At 48.2% G+C, this 16936-nt stretch overlaps 1 protein-coding gene and 1 long non-coding RNA gene across 19 annotated transcripts in view; both read left to right on the top strand.

Moving 5' to 3' along the window:
• RALGPS1 (Ral GEF with PH domain and SH3 binding motif 1) overlaps nt 1-16936 on the top strand; it is a 299000-nt gene that overhangs the window by 42090 nt on the left and 239974 nt on the right. For all 18 annotated transcript variants that reach the window (XM_086325117.1, XM_086325109.1, XM_086325108.1 and 15 more), the window contains exon 5: nt 6768-6818. In XM_086325117.1, coding sequence (XP_086181243.1) covers nt 6768-6818 — 51 coding nt within the window. The remainder of the gene's footprint in view (nt 1-6767; nt 6819-16936) is intronic.
• Nucleotides 620-1343, top strand: LOC147362518 (uncharacterized). The gene is made up of 2 exons (XR_015136322.1): nt 620-730; nt 1154-1343. It is a non-coding gene; the product is annotated as an uncharacterized LOC147362518 (long non-coding RNA).

The raw sequence follows: 16936 nt of genomic DNA, 5'->3' as shown, positions 1-16936 counted from the left end.
CCCTGAAAGAGGAGAATAAAATACAGGGAAACTGAACAGGTAATTAAACTATAATTTAAGAAGATGGTCACAAAATAAAAGATTCAAGCCTACGTATTGAAACATTATACTATGAGGCAACCTGGAATGGTCAATACCAATACCAAGTAGTCTTGGTAGACTACTTGGGTGATAAAATTATAGAGGAACTTGAGGGAAGTCAAGATAGTGGTTACTTTTCACAGGAGGGAGGGACTTGTGATTGGGACAGGGCACATGGAGGAACTCTGGGGTGACTCCTCTTTTTTTTCTTAATCATGGAGAACTATATGTAACACAAACATGACCATCTCAACCATCTTAAGTGTACGGTTCATTTGTGTTAAGTACATCCACAGTACCATGCAGCCCATCTTCAGAGCTGTTTTCATCTTGACGGCCCCAAACTCTGTACCCCTTAAACAACTCTTCATCCCCGCAACCTCCACCACTTACTTTCTGTGTCTGTGAATGTGACTACTGCAGGGTTCTCACGTAGATGGAACCATACAGTGTCTTTTTGTAGCTTATTTCGCTTAGCATAATGTCTTTGAGGTTCACCTATATAGTCGCATGTGTCAGAATTTCCTTTCTCTTTTAGGTCAAATAATATTCTGTTGTGCGTGTATAACACACGTTTGGGCCCATGTATCCATCTATTGGAGTGGCTGTTTCTTAATGTGGGTGGCGGTTTTAAAGTGTTCGCCTCGCAGTAAGTCATCAAACCATGCATTTGTTTAGCGTGGTTTTCTGTTAATGTGTCATTTTACAGTAAAAAGGGTTAAACTCCTTTCGGAGGTTGTAGTTGTTCTAGTGGGGGTGCTCTGTAGCTAGATCTCAGGCTTTCTCCCCAGTGGCTGAAAGCTGAACAAAAAGCAGTGCTGGAACTTGTCTTTATTATCAATAGATCGTATGTATAAATTTAATCCTCTGTTCTTAAGGCTGCATAGTATCCCAGAGTCTGGATGTACCATAATTTTTTCCAAAAAGTTCCTTTTTTGATGGTCTTTGAGATTACTTGCATATTTTTACTACTACAAATAATGGTTCAGTAAACATCTATATTCATCTCTGTATCTAAATGTAGATCTTTCTCCATATGTCTTCTTATAAACCAGTGCTTTTCTTTCTGTAGGTGTTGGGATTGCTGAGTTGACAGTATACGCATTTCACCTTATAGGAGATAATATCTAAACATAATGCTTGATCCTGGATGAAGAAAAAATTGCTATAAAAAACAGGATTGGGATAATTTGAAAATTCTGAATGTGACTGTATATTAGATAATACTGATGTAACAACAATAAATTTCTTGAGTGTAATAATCTTATTATGTAAGAGGGTCATCTTGTTCTTGGGAAATCAACTGCTGAAGGATTAAAAGGTGAAGAGTCATAATAGCTGCATTTTACTCTCAAATGGTTCAGAAAAAAAAATTATATACTTATATAATTATGTACATAAAAATAAAGTAAATGAGGCCAAATGTTAATAAATATCAGTAGTGAAGCGAGGTGAAAGGTTATAGAGTTTATCATGTTATTCTTGTAGATTTTTTCTAAGTTTGACATTAAAAATGAAATTAAATGTTAATGTTTTTAATGGGTTACTATCAGATTACTTTGCAAAAAGAACAGAGCAACTCATAGCCCCATTAGTTGTGATGGCTGTTGGACCACGAATGGTGTCTTCCTCTTTAATTTGCATTTCCTTGACACAAGATTCTAAAATTGTCAGACACAGCAGTTCTAGGAGGAGAGGCAGGAATCCATCTTTGCAGCCGATTGCTTTTTGTTCCCTGAAGCCATCCTAAGGCTCATTCGGAGTGATCTCAATGCAAATTTATAGATATTTTTTATTATAAGACAGCCCACTGTTTCTGCCAACAACGTTTTTGTTTATTTGGACCCAGTGTGGGTGGAGCAGGGAGCCTTCCTTGTACTAAGCTTGTGGCTGGGAAGAGGGGATTTAGTCAGCCACCATTAGAGGGAAAACATACGTTCAGCATATGTAGAAACCAGTTTGTTTTCTTTTTGGCTGATTTGCTGTCACTTATCTACAGAAAACCACCTTGCTCTCTTGCTTTAGGGCCATATTGTGATGGACTCTGCTAGGTCTCTTCGTCCTGAAGGCCGCATCTCCAGAGAATTGTCCTGTAATATGTGGAGATTGGCCGTTTCTTTAAAAAGCCTGGATTTCTAGGGCCCCTGGACTAGGAGGAAGGAGATGGGGGAAGGGGTTAGGGTGAAGGAAGTTGTTGCCAGGCGACCAGTTTAACTGGACATCCTGTTGCTGTTGCTCAGTCTGTCAGTCATTCTGACTCTTTACGACCCCACGAACTGCAGCACGCCAGGCTCCTGTCCTTCACTATCTCCTGGAGCTTGCTCACGTTTGTGTCGGTGATGCTATCTAACCTTCTCATCCTCCGCTGCCCTCCTTCTCCTTTTGCCCTCAGTGTTTCCCAGCATCAGGGTCTTTTCCAGTGAGCTGACTCTTCACATTAGGTGGCCAGAGTGTTGGAGCTCCTGTACTCTGGACATCCTGTTCAGTTCAGTCAGTCAGTCATGTCCAACTCTTTGCGACCCCATGGACTGCAGCACACCAGGCCTCCCTGTCCATCACCAACTCCTGGACTTTACTCAAACTCATGTCCATTGAGTCGGTGATGCCATCCAACCATCTCATTCTCTGTGATCCCCTTCTCCTCTCACCTTCAATCTTTCCCAGCATCAGGGTCTTTTCAAATGAGTCAGCTCTTCGCATCAGGTGGCCAAAGTATTGGAGTTTCAGCTTCAACATTCGTCCTTCCAATGAACATTCAGGACTGATTTCCTTTAGGATGGACTGGTTGGGTCTCCTTGCAGTCCAAGGAACTCTCAAGGGTCTTCTCCAACACCACAGTTCAAAAGCATCAATTCTTCGGCACTGCATGAAGTGGACATCCTGTATGAAGGCTTTATTTTCAAAAACAAGGAGAGGCCATTAAGAGACTTGTCATGAGACCTGTGAGATGGTGATGTGTGTTCTCATCACAGGCACATGCTCCCATGACAGCAGGAACCAGAGGGCCTCATTGTCTCCTGTTCCTGTCGAGGCTGTGCCACACTCCTAGGAGCCTGGGGACTAGCTGTGAAAAGGGATAGGACCCTGATCTTGCCCTGCAAGTCCCCACTCCTACACACACCCTTCCCTTCGGTAAAACTACCTGCCTTGCAGTGCTCCAGCTTCAAAGGGAGGATTACTCAAAACCTTACTCAACCTTGCTACATGTGTTCGGCTTTGTAGTAAAATGACATGTAATTTATACCCCAATGATGTTACCTATCTATCAATGTATTCTTGCTCTGGACACTGCATCCTTTTGGGCCAGAACTGAGAATATAGAAATGGGAGAGCTTCTTCTGAATAGTTTCTGATGGTGTGTTTGGGACCAACCAGTCTATTTTCAGCCTGGTGACCTCTGTTCTGGTTTTTCTGGTTTATCTTGAATGAAATAAGCACATTTTTGACTGATGGTCTGAGCAGGGATAATAATATTTGAAACTTGAACCATCTGAAAAACTATGAAACGTAAAGTCACTGTTTTAATACATGATTTGGAAATTCATGTAGCAAACCCTAGAACTGATGGCAGGATTGAAAGGAAGTTTTCTCATTTTCACATTAGCAGACTTTTGGTTCTTTTTCTAAATGACACTGCAAACATCCTGCCAGTTCTTCCAGATTGGGAGTAAACTTGAATTGCGGGAGAGATTTCCAAGGCCCTCTGAGCTCTCAGCTCAAATCTTATGTTTTCACGAGGTCTTTCTGCTCCCCAGGATGGCAGAATTAATCCATGTGTGAGGAGCACTTGGCCAACAATCTCCTTGAGTCTGGCAGGAGAAATGCCAGTCTGTTTGCACCTGGGATGGAGCCCTGGGCCCTGTATCTCTGGTTCAGACACACAGGCCCGCAGGCTTCACCAAGCAGTAGTCACTCACTCTGTGCTGATGTCCACGGCTGGCTTGCTTTCGGTGGATGGACCCAGAGGTGGAACTGCTTGGACTCTGCGTTGCCATCCATGTCACTACTGAGCTTCCAGTAGCGGCAGCATTTCACCTCAGTGCCCGTGACGAGCCCCAGCCCCTTGGGGGAACAAAGCCACCTGTTTATTTTCATGTCCTGCTCAGCCCCGGGGATGGTATGCTTTGGGATGCATCCCATGCTTCCCAGAAATCTACTGATCTTGGGTCACCTTTCAGTTGTGCCAAGAGGTGACCAGAATTCTACCTAAGCCCTGGATTGTGGTTACAGTTGACATACCACGTGTGTTGCTATTTTTCTCCAATGTATTCTTGACATCAGGGCTTCCCTGATAGTTCAGTTGGTAAAGAATCTGTCTGCAATGCAGGAGACCCTGGTTCAGTTCCTGGGTTGGGAAGATCCACCGGAGAAGGGAAGGCTATCCACTCCAAAATTCTTGGGCTTCCCTTGTGGCTCAGCTGGTAAAGAATCTGCCTGCAATGCGGGAGACCTGGGTTCAGTCCCTGGGTTGGGAAGATCCCCTGGAGAAGGGAACATCTACCCACTCCAGAATTCTGGCTTAGAGAATTCCATGGATTGTATAGTCCATGAGGTTGCAAAGAGTCAGACACAACTGAGCGACTTTCAAAAAAAAAGAAATTCTTGATATGAGGCTTTTTTCTCATGACAATATAACAGCCTCCTTTAAATATTTTTTAGAGCAGCTTTGAGACATGGATGTTCAAACATGTTAATAGTCCATTATTTCCTATCTGGTGTTTTGGGCAGGAACCATATACCAGAACATGAACCCATCTATTTGACTCCCCTTTTGCCAAAAATTATGATACATAAGCATATAAATATATAATCTTTGTGAATATGCAAGACAAGAGGTACAGAATGCCTGGCACCTGTGAACGCACACACACAGTCATATATGTACACACATATACGTATATAGAGAGAGTACCAATTAGGTGCCAGGCATTCTGCTCCTCTTGTCTTGAATTCTCACAGTGATCCTATAAGACAGGGATGGTTGTCACCATTTTCTAGATGTGTCAGCTGAAACCGGGAGAAGTTAAAAGTCATGTGTCAAAGAGAATGTTGCTGTTAAGTGATGGTGTCCAGACACACGCTGAGCCCTGTGAATTCCAGAGCCCACATCTGTTCACTGCACTGTGTCCTCCCAGATGCCCTGTGGACAGTGGACAGGTGTCTTCTCTCATTCATGGGCATCCGGAGCTCTCAGCTCTCCTTGCCCTGGCCTGTCACAGAAGCGTCTGTTGACTGTGTCCTGGCTTCCCACGTGGCATCTGGAGAGAGGTATAGGCCATGTGAAGGCAGCCCAGGCCATGCCTTGGCCTGCAAAACTGTCAGCAATGACACCTTCTCTTACCATCACCTGATGAGCTTATAGCGATAGGAACAGCCTTTTAACTAGATGTGTGTTTTCTGTGTGGACAAAATTAGTGCTTCTTAGTGTGGAGAAGGAAATGGCAGCCCACTCCAGTGTTCTTGTCTGGAGAATCCCAGGGACGGGGGAGCCTGGTGGGCTGTTGTCTCTGGGGCCGCACAGAGTCGGACACGACTGAAGCGACTTAGCAGCAGCAGCAGCAGCAAGCTAGGTTTGATAGAAGACCAGTTTCTTTTCTTTCCAGTCAGTAGTCATGAAGGGACGTGAGAATTGGACCATAAAAAAGGCTGAGTACTGAAGAATTGATGCTTTTGAACTGTGGTGCTGGAGAAGACTCTTTTAAGAGTCCTTTGGACAACAAGGAGTCAGACTAGTCAATCCTAAAGGAAATCAAATCTGAATATTCAGTGGAAGAACTGATGCTGAAGCTGAAGCTCCAGTACTTTGGCCATCTTATGCAAAGAGCCAACTCATTGGAAAAGACCCTGAATCTGGGAAAGATTGAGGGCAGGAGGAGAAAGGGATGACAGAGGATGAGATAGTTGGATGGAATCACTGAATCGATGAACATAGGTTTGAGCAAACTCTGGGAGAGAGTGAAGGACAGGGAAGCCTAGTGTGCTGCAATCCATGGGGTCGCAGAATTGGACATGACTTAGCGACTAAGAGTGAACAACAGCAAAGGACTAACGCTTTAAAAATATATATAACAAAAATGTCATGGGGATCGCTATAAAAGTTTCCAAATGCTTGCTCTCAAATTCTGTAGTTCTCTCATTCTGGGCTGGTGGAATAAACAGTTTGTGATCCAACACTGGTCTGTGGGGGCGTCTCAAATGGGACTCCACCATATAATTTAGAGGTGGCTTAGGCTTCAAAAGAAATGTACACTTTCTATAAGCCACAATTTAAAAAAAAAATCACTTTAGAGTAATAGAGAGTGTCTCTGTTTAACATTCTAACTTATAATATTGTGTCTGCAACTTTTTTTAAGTTGTAGAAGTAACTTAAACTTGAAACAAAAGCTCAAATAGAATGAAAATATCCAAACTAAAAAATGTACCCTCCAAGCTACTATTATCAATCCCTAAATTGGGAGTCCATCTCACATTCAAGAAGGAAGGGTGTGGATCAAGATTTATAAAGAAGGAAGGGATGGGAGAGGTGTTTTCAAAGTCTACCCAATTTTTTACTTTATCTTGATTTTTATTTCAAGGGGGAAAGTGTGACTTCTCAGAATGTGTTATTATTCTGTAGAGTTTCAAAGTCACATGGCAGCTGTTTTTGGTTTCTAGTGTCTTCTAACCCCAGTTCTCTTTTGTTGCAGAGCCAGATCACGCTAATGGACATACCCGTGTTTAAAGCCATCCAGCCGGAGGTCTGTACTTGTCCTGTCCTCTGTACTAGCAGTGCTCGGGCGGGGAGGGAGGATTTTGTCCCATTAGAGGGACTAAGTTTCTTGGTTTCTCTCTTGAAGTCTCTATAAACGCATGTTATCGATTTAAGCCCCCATCAAAGAGAGCATCCAGGAATCCCATTCTCGAAGGGGCTCATCCTCTGAGCCTGCTGTTTGGATTTTTCCAGAGGATGGCACCGTGTCTGGCCCTCTCTGTCAGGGCTGGGGGCAGTCAGTGCCCACGGCTGGGGGCAGTCAGTGCCCACGGCTGGCCTCCATACCTGAGTCTAAGGCCTGGCCTTCTCCCGGGCAACCCCTGCTGGAGACACTCACTGTTCAAGATGGAGATGGGAAGGAACATTTCCTTAAGGAGCTTTCTTTCTGTTGACCCCAAATTCTGGTGGTTGCCTTGTTTCTGATTTTGAAGCCAGTTGCTGCAGCAAAAATGTATACGTATTTACGTTAAAAGCATACATATATTTTTAGAAACAGCATATTCAATAAAGAGAAAAAAAGTTGAATTTAGTCTTTCGAAAAATTCCTGGAAATGTCTAGCAGTTGATAACATGGCTTTACAGTTATTTTAGTCCCAGTTCTGGTTTTGTTATCAAGTGATAGAAATTCATTTCAAGTAGCTGAATAGGCAGAGGAAGAATTTACGAGCGTAAAGGGGACACTTTCTGTACCTGTGGGCCTGGAGTTCTGGCAGCCTACAGAGCCGAGCAGGACGCAAGCTCTCTCCCTGCTTTCTGCCTCGCCTCTGCCTTCCCCTCTCCCCTCTCTCCTGCCCTGTTCTGTCTGCCCCTGTGATCCAACCTGGCCTCTCCAAAGGGCCCGCATTTGCGCAATGTCTGTGGAAGCCACCTTCCAGATCGGGCCCAGCCCGTCTCAGTCCAGCCCTGCTGAGTCCCGTGTCCAGAACTGGTTCAGTGACTCAGCTCAGGAGTGTGTGGCCAGGACGAGCGCACACAGCTGAGCGGACCCAGCTTTGTGAGTGGGGTGCAGATTTCAGAGAAGAGGGGTGTGGGTCGGGGGACATGTCGAAACCACGGTATGAATTCCAGAACACTCTTTAATTATTGATTTGTTGATTTACCTATTTATTTTTGGCTGGGTCAGGTCTTTGTCGCGGCACGCGGGCCCTTTGCTGTGGTGCACAGGCTTCTCCTTAGTTGCGGTGTGCAGGCTCAGCAGTTGTGGCGTTTGGGCTCAGTTGCCTCATGGCATGTGGGGGTCTTAGTTCCCTGACTAGGTATCGAACCTGCATTCCTTGCATTGGAAGGTGAAGTCTTGTCCACTGGGCCACCAGGGAAGTCCTCAGAACACTCTTAACAGGATGCCCTTCTTCTGACAGTGTGGTGTTGTTAAGACTTTGAGAAAACAGCGTATTTTAATACAAAGCCAGACAAAGGATCCAGGCCTTCCTAGAGCTGGCGTCTAACCCACTATAAATCAAGGGGAAAGTAGTATTGCTAGCTGTGCCCAGCACTTGTGTGAGGACGTGGCAGTGATTTGTATTTGTGTGTGTGTGTTTTATTCATTAAGTTGGGGGGGCAGAACTATGTTTGATTTTTTGAACTGGCTGACTTAAGTCTTTCTCTATTTTCTTCTAATGTGGGGATTACACATTCTTTCTAATTAAAACAAAAACCAACACCCACTCAGCGCACTACACCCTGGAGCCTGTTGGGGGAGTAGTTGCTCGACAGTTGCCTCAGCTGAATTATTATTAGCTCTCTGCTCACGTTCTCTGCTTTGGCTTGACCTGGAGCTGTGTAGACGTTCGGAGCTTTATTCTCTGCCCTGAACATCGAGGAGGGCCGCCCAGTCTGCGGTGAGCCCAGGGATGCAGGCATGGCTGCTCGGGCCGATTGTAGGAGGGGAGGGGTGGGGGGCTCTCAAGAGGCAGGGCCAGGAGCGGACTGAGACTTTCCCCAGCGCGTTGCAGTTCAGAAGGTGCCTCATCCAGGACAGATCTCGTGTCAAGCTGTGACAAGACATTAAGTTTTGCTTTCACGACGCACTTGGAGCTGTGGTTCTCAAGCACAGCCGCGCATCAGAATCACCTGGGCAGCCTTGGAAACACTGGGTGCCTGGACTCCAGTTCAGAAGGTGCTTCATCCAGGGCATATCTCGTGTCAAGTTGTGACAAGACATTAAGTTTTGCTGTCAAGTTTTGCTTTCAAGATGCGCTTGGAGCTGTGGTTCTCAAGCACGGCTGTGCATCAGAATCACCTGGGCAGCCTTGGAAACACTGGGTACCCAGACTCCACCCTAGACCGTGGAATCTGAGCCTCTGGGTTAGAGTCCAGAACACGGTCAGCCCTGTTTTGTAGAAGCTTACCAGCTGATTCTGCTGCCAAGTGAGGATTAAGAATGATCTGCTGCGAGGTATCTGGAGAAACCCCAAACTTCTCCGTTTTAGATCTGTGATATGTTAGCTAAAAACAGAAGTTTTTTCCTCATTGTCATTGTCAAAGCCGTGGTTAAAAGGAGCACCCTGGGAGCTGTCCCAGCTTCTCTGCTCTTGTTATTGTTGTCAGCAGACTGAAAACTGGAACCTTTCCCCTTGATGATGTCTGCCACGTTACAGCTGGACCACCCCAGAGTCGGAAGCAAAAGAGTAAGGGACACGTGTCAGTGTGATGTAGATGAGACTTTGCAGGGAGCAGAGGCTGGCACCTGATAGTGAGATGGGCACCCTGGGTGATCTGGATTCCCAGAAGGTCAGGAAACGTGTGCCTTGCAATCCTGGTTGTGCTTCAGAATCAGTTGAGAGCTCCATAAAAAAAAAAAAAAAAATCCAGATGCCTAGCCTTTGTGCCTGGAGATTCTGATTCCATAGGCTTCGGGTGGGGCTGGGAATCCCTTCAGTCAGTTGTATGCATAAATTGTTATTCCATCGCTGAGTTGTGTCCGAGTCTTTGTGACCACATGAACTGCCACTCACCAGGCTCCCTTGTTCTCCACAATCTCCTGGAGTTTGCTCAAATTCATGTCCGTTGAGTCAGTGACGCTATCTAACCATCTCATTCTCTGCTGCTCCCTTCTCCTCTTGCCTTCAATCTCTCCCAGCATCAGGGTCTTTTCCAATGAGTTGGCTCTTCACATCAGGTGGCCAAAGTATAACTGTATAAAGTATAATGCGTAAATTATCCTGTCTTTAACCAATGGGAGCCCTTTCATGTCATCTCCTGTATCCTTTTAACATGATCCCATTATTTTTTGAGAAATTCCTTGCTCCTTGATACAAGATAAACCAGTTTCCTGCTGAAGACCTGGAGTCAGGCAGTCCCTCAGGGGTCCTGGTTTCTTTTAGTGGAGAACAGTGTTTAGAAACCACAGCCCCGGGGGGAGAGCATTTTCATTGCGATTGGACTGCCGATGCTTTTAGGCCTTTTTGGTGGGTGGGGCTAGGAGATATTTATTTTTTAAAACTGAAAGTCATGAGTTCATGACTGGATGATTGGACGGGCGATGTTATTCCCTCCTCATCCTTATCATGGCTTTCCTGCTGGTGGTGTATATTTCCCCACCCCTGGACTTTGGGCCACACTGGTGACGTGGGCACAATTGATGGGACGCCAGTGGTGAGCTGAGCCGCTGAAAGTCAGGAAGCTTCACCAGCCCTCTCAGAATTTCCACTCTCTCTGAGGGACCCATTGCTCTTGTGCTTTTAGCCTGAGTCCCCAGATGAGGATGTGGAAGGTGACATGACCCCGACCCAAAGCCCGAATTCCAGCGCAACTTGGTACAGCCCGGTGGTTCCAGCAGAGATCAGCTGAACTGCAGTCACTCTAATGACCTGCTTGTCACCGTGAGCCTCTGAGGTTTCAGGATCGTCCCTTAGGCCACTGTATCCGGTGGAAGCACGACCAGTACGGTGTTGGTCTTTCCAGTTCAAACCTAGCATTCCGGGATTGTTAACTTAATTCCTTTGATTTTTTGGTGTGTTTTCTTTTACCCTGCCAATTTTGGATCCTAACAACATTAAATAATTATTTTTATTGTATTATTCATCTCTCTCTCTCTCACACACACACATATACACACACACATATGATAGTTTTAAAATAATAATATCAGTATTACTGTTATTATTTAACAGACTGCTACAGTTGAACATTTAATTGCAGTTCTATTTGTCTTTAGTTCCTTTTCTTCTTATCTTCTCTCCCTCCTACTACTTACACGCCCAGGTGGGTTTCCTTCCTTGGCCTCCCCGCAAAGGTCTTTAAACACACCAGGGCAGAGAAAGAGTTTATGCTCACTTGGTTCTGGAGGGTTGCATCCTGAGAGACCCTGTTGTAATCCCCACGCCTGGAACGTACTATCTACACAATAAATATGTGCTGAGTGAGTGGAGCATGAATGAATGAAGGAGAGACGCACCGAAGCGGAACAGTATCTGGCCAAATGCAGGCATGTTGCCAAGGAGGGCGTACCAAGGAGGGGAGGTGGTTACCACGGTGCCTGCTCTGCGGTGTAACCACTTCCCCCAAAGCCAGGGTTTTGCCTGGTGAGCACAGTCTTTGAAGATTCACATTTCCAAATGCTGTTGATAACTGAGGGTAGAACTGCGGCTTTGCTCGTTTCTGCCAGCGGGGCCGCAAGAGCATCAGCCCAGGGCTCAGAGGAAGCCAGGCAGACAGTGAGTTAAGGATTGGCAGAGAGCAAGGAAAATGGAGGTTAGCAAATACGGAGTCATAACTATTCTCTGGTGACTCCAGCAAGTGACCAATTTTATCAAAACCTGGCAGGTTAATGCAGATACAACCTTGCAGCATAATGGCTCTCAGCCACATTTGCCTGGCTAGCTGTGGCCTAGAACCCCCTCCATGCCATGGTGGATTGGGTTGCAGGGATGGGTGGATTCCTGGCTGCTGCTGCCCAGGAAAAGGGCTGCATGGTGAAGGGGGTCTTTCTGGGGGGGGGCGGTCGCCATGGCAGCTGCCTTGGAAGAGGGTACCTTTGGCAAGGTGGCATTTTTGTCTCCGCCAGCCTTCCCTACAGAATCTGCCTGTCCTTATGCCCACCTCCTGGCCTGTGGAATCGAAGGCCCACCGGTTTCTCAGAGACCAGTCTGAAGGTCGGAACTGTTCCTGTTGTTAGTTTTAACATGAAGCACCAGTGGATGAACTGCTGTAACGTGCACGCTCTGCTCTGTGCTTGACTCAGCCCAGGTTCTGCCCAAGTCCAGCTTCTGGGCCCACTGATCGTGCTTGGGGTGCTAGACAGCATGGGCTCGGCCTGGCAAGGCTGGGGTGCAGTCCCAGCTTCACCCTTCCCAGCTTGGAGTGTGAAAAAATTACTCATTCTCTTTATGCTTGGGTTTTCTAGTGTGTAAAGTGAGGGAAACCATAGTGTTCACCTCACGTGAAAGAACTCGGTGCAGTGCCTGCGTGTGGGAAGTTCCCAGTCACTCGAGGCTGTAATTCCTCACCAGCGCGTGGTCTGAATAGGTTCTGTGCATTTTGGATGTGAGCTCATGCTCAGAAGAGCATTCAGGGATGCCCGGGTGGGAGCCAGTGGCCCAGAGGAGGTGATGGTCTGAGTAGCAGAGCAGTGAAGAGCACTGTGTTCAGAATCCTTCAGACCTGAGTTCATATCCGAGCTTCCCAAATGGTGGGGAGGCTGAGGTCTGGATGGAGACACATCCCACGGTGTCCTGGGGCCACAGAAAGACTTGCTCTGCTGTTGTGTTGGGACACTGGCTTCTTGGAAAGAAAGCTGTGATGAGCTTAGCGTATTAAAAAAGCAGAGACATCACTTTGCTGACAAAGGTCCGTATAGTCAAAGCCATGGTTTTTCTAGTAGTCACGTATGGATGTAAGCATTGGACCATAGAGAAGGCTGATCACTGAAGAACTGATGCTTTTGAACTGTGGTGTTGGAGAAGACACTTGAGAGTCCCTTGGACAGCACGGAGATCAAACCAGTCAATCCTAAAGGAAATCAGTCCTGAATATTGGAAGGACTGATGCTGAAGCTGAAGGTCCAATACTTTGGCCACCTGAGACTCATTGGAAAAAACCCTGATGCTGGGAAAGATTGAGGGCAAAAGGAAAAGGGGGAACGCAGAAGATGAGATGGTTGGATGGCATCATCAACTCAATGGACCTGAGTTTGATCAAACTCCGGGAGATAGTGAAGGACAGGGAAGCCTGGCATGCTGCAGTCAATGGGGTCTCAAAGAATTGGACACGAATGAGTGACTGAACAGTAACAACAATAGCAACTGGCACTGAGCCTGGAAGGCTGAAAGGGATCCTGTCTGATGGGTGATTCAGGGAATGGGATGGGGTTGGGAACGACATTTCAGGCAGAGTGAATAACTCACTGCAAAGGCAGATGGTGTATTTCCCCAAGTTTAACAGTATTTTTGGTACCTAGTGTCTGGGGAGAAAAAAAAGTGAGTAGTTGTTCTCCGGGTCCTGTGCTCCTAAGGGACGTCCTTGCAGGGGGTGTGGGTGTGCTGGAAGCTCCCCAGAGATCAGTGTGTCATTCTCTTCCCGTCTGGCAGCCGGGGGAGCACAGGGTCACAGAGGCGCATGGATGGGTGTCCAGAGACCCGACTGTGATGGAAACGAACTGCAGTGGGTACCAGACTCAGTGAGGTGGGGAGCTTCTCCACGCGCCTGTGTTTCTTCCAGTCCCGCTGCCCCTGCCGACGTTGCTCCATCCCCCCTGCCAGATTTCTCACTCATTGACATCTTCATGAATTGGTGAGCCACATGCTGGAGAGACAGAGGTGGAGGGGCCGTGGGCACATTTCTGCAAGAGTGAGGGGCAGATATGGAAACAGACAGTGCATTTGGGCTGTCGGGGCCTTGAGCAGAGAGTGGCTGGTGGAGAGGAGCAGGCAGCAGAGCTTTAGCTGGCTAGCCTGGGGATCATGGGGGAGCTTCACGAAGGGAGTGATGGGCACAGATTTGTATTCTAGGGACTTTGTTCTAAGTGGGGAGACAGAGCCGACTGCACTCAGGGAGACTGGTCTGGGGGCTGTGCTGCAGTGTGGGGAGGCAAGGGTGGTCTCAATGGTGGGGAGGTGCCTGGCCCCGGACTGGGTAGGGGCCTGCCCTGAGGGCTGAGGCAAGAAGACACAGGTGACAGAGGGGTGCACTTTGAGTTTGGGGAGCAGAGGGCAGAGGAAGTGGCCATGGATGCAGGAAGAGGCTCAGGGAGCCCAGCGTCCCGATGCTGAGCAGGGTAGCGGGCAGCATCTTGTCTGGGCGAGGGAGGCCAGGAGGTCCGGAGGGAGAAGGATTTCAGAGTTCAGGGTCAGAGCTGGGGTCGCTCTGATGACTGTGCTGGACGGGGTGCTGGCTGCGCCTTTGGGTAGCTGAGGTGGAGGGGGATAAGGTCTTTTGGGGGGTGGTTGAGGTACAGTGTGACCCAGAAGCACAAGGGTACCACCCAGTGGACTGATGTCCTCAGATGATGGTGGGAGACCGGGAGGAGACTGTGAGCCCCTGCTGAAGGTGAGAGCATCCTGGGGCGAGGTGGGCAGGATGTGGAGGGGAGACGGAGGGCCGGAGGGGTCCCTCCCTGAAATGGCTCAGAGGAGAGCTGTGGGCATAGCCTGGGAGCCTTGTGAGGGATGGGGCCAGAGTGTCACCAGCAGCTGCCACTTGGGTTTGAGGCACGGGCCAGGTGGAAGGCAGGCGGGGGGCTGTTCCGGGTGGGCATGCAGCCTGGATCCTTGCTCTTTTCTTCCCTGTGGCCCTGGGGCAGGGCAGATCCGGTGAGGAGGAGGAGGAAGAGGTGGGCCTCATTTACAAGTGTTTGGAGACAGTGGAGGCGGTATCCAGATAGAGCTCTGGTCCCTGGGGGTGCCCACCCTAGAGAGACTCGGTTTCACCCTCCCGGAATCAGGGCTGAGCGCTCAGGCCTGGCTGGTCCCCCTGTCTGCTGCTGTGCTGAGGGGCGGGCCTGCAGGCCTGGGAGACTCCCTGCCGAAGCACATGCTTTGCTCGGGGCCACATGACACGTTGCAGTTCAGGAAAACACTGCCTGTGGGTTCAGGAACCTGACCCTCTGGCCTTTTGTCTGGATGCCGTTTGCTTGCTTGCTCTGAAGAAGCGGGCATTCCTGAAAGCAGAGGTCAGTGTTGGATGGCGGACAAGCCCTGTGTGTCTTTGCTGCTCCTGGAATCAGAGCATTTGGCCCTGGGAGAAGGGAAGAGCGCCGCCAGCAAGGCAGTTATTTGTAAAGAGGAGATCGGTTTCGCTGACATCATTAAAACCCCTTTTTCAGGTCACATGCTGGGCCATTTTCTCAGACCTTTTCCTTCACTGCCCCAGCCTAGCCTGAGTCACTGCTACCCATCTTCCGATCACATCTCCGCATGGTCGGTTCCCTCCCACCTCCCCCCGACAACCTCCTCTCTGTATTCAGAGACATCTTTCTAAAGCCAAAATCCCACTGTGTCTCTGTCCTGCCCAGAACCCTCTAAGCCTCCCCACTGCTCTGAGGATACAGACCTGCCCCCTTTCCCGGCCAGACTCTGCACAAAGGGCGGCAGCAAGCCCACTGCTCTGTGCTGCCCCATAGCCTTCCCTGGTTTCCCTGCCATCTCAGCAACCTTCCTGCAGACTGCGCCCTCCATCGGGGTGCCCTTCTCGTCCCCATCACAGGCGACTCTTCCTCCTGCCTCAGGAGGTGGGGTGAGCAGCTTAGAGCTTGGGCTACAGCAGGCTCCCCTCTGCTCCCTCTCAACCTCACCGTCTGCCGTCTGCCGCTGCTCATGTACAGGCCTTTTCACCACTGTGCTGAACCGTCATGACTTTGGAAAGCCTGAATAATTAGTGTTTCAAGTCTGCCTCCCTCCTAGATTATAGACTGCATGGCCACAGGGGTCATGCCAGAATTATTCACCCCATATCCTCTGACCCAGCACAGTGCCTGATGTTACTTGTTGAATATATTTAGGATGTGGTAGTAAAAATAATAACAGTAAAGCCCCATTGAGCCCTCCTGACGTCTACGCTGTCCTGCTCCTTCTCTGTTAAAAAAAACTGAATTAGGTAGTAGGGGGTGGGCCAGGTGCCTCCAGTGGCCCAGGCATGGGGGAGGCGGCTCTGCGTTTCAGTGCTGATGCTCTTTAGCACCGGAAGCCCAAGCAGCTGTCTCTCATCTGTTACTGCGTTTGTTATTTGCTTCTCATTTCCTAGTAATTGCTCTGTCCTTTGTAAGAATTTCTTGTCACAGTGGAAACAGAGTGGGCTTCCCCTCACAGCTCACTCCCTTCGTGATGGAAACAGAGGTTGGAGAACTTCTCTGAGCCCCAGAAAAAGACCTGCCTGGAGAGTGGGGAGAGCTGGCTGGGTCAGGAGTCCGATCTGGCTACAGACACAGGCCAGCAGCACATTTGATCCAGTAAAACAAACACTTTGCAATTTCTAGACTCATTTTTTTTTTTTTCCCTCTAACTTCTTGAGTGTGGCTATGACATTTGTGCTGGTTAGAAACCAAATTTCCTTTTAAATGAATTCATAGCGCAAAACAGAATGTTTGGTGAACAGCTGTTCTGGTCCACAGGGACTTGGAACCTGGTTGTGATTTTTGTCTGTGAGGAAAACAGGGTTCATTTGGGCTCTTGCTGCTAGAGCAACTGCCTGACTTGCTGGGACGGGAGAAGGAAGATCTGGCTCTGCAGCCCTCCAGCTTTGTGATCACGGCAGGTTCTTTCACCTCCCTGGGCAGTTTCCTTAGCTGTAAAGTGGCAGCGATACCCATCTCATAGTGTTGCGATGCTTAATGGCGATTGCATGGGCAGCCGGGAGGGAGGCAGAAACCCAACAAGGTGTTTCTCTTCTTTTGAGAGATGTCAGTATGTGAAATAAGGAGAAAAGCAATGACAGACTAATAAGTCAGCTTAGAAGGGCCCTGGGCCCAGCAGTGTGTCAGATTCTCTGAGGAAGGACCTTTTGTCACTGCTATGTCTCTTTACTCCAACCACAGTGGCATGTCATAGGATCACTACTTATCTTTAGTTGAATAAATGAGAAGCAGGGAGAAGAGCCTTTCTTCCTTGCTCAGGTGTGAGAGGGATAGGTTGGTATCTGTGTGACCACGCTTAAGTCGCTTTATTACTCTAA

Source organism: Bos grunniens, chromosome 11, assembly GCF_055505025.1.
Source record: "Bos grunniens cultivar Pamir isolate PY7600 chromosome 11, Bosgru_T2T1.0, whole genome shotgun sequence".
Lineage (NCBI taxonomy): Eukaryota > Metazoa > Chordata > Mammalia > Artiodactyla > Bovidae > Bos > Bos grunniens.
The sequence above is the reverse complement of the archived record's forward strand: the minus strand, read 5'-3'. Positions and strand labels throughout refer to the sequence as shown.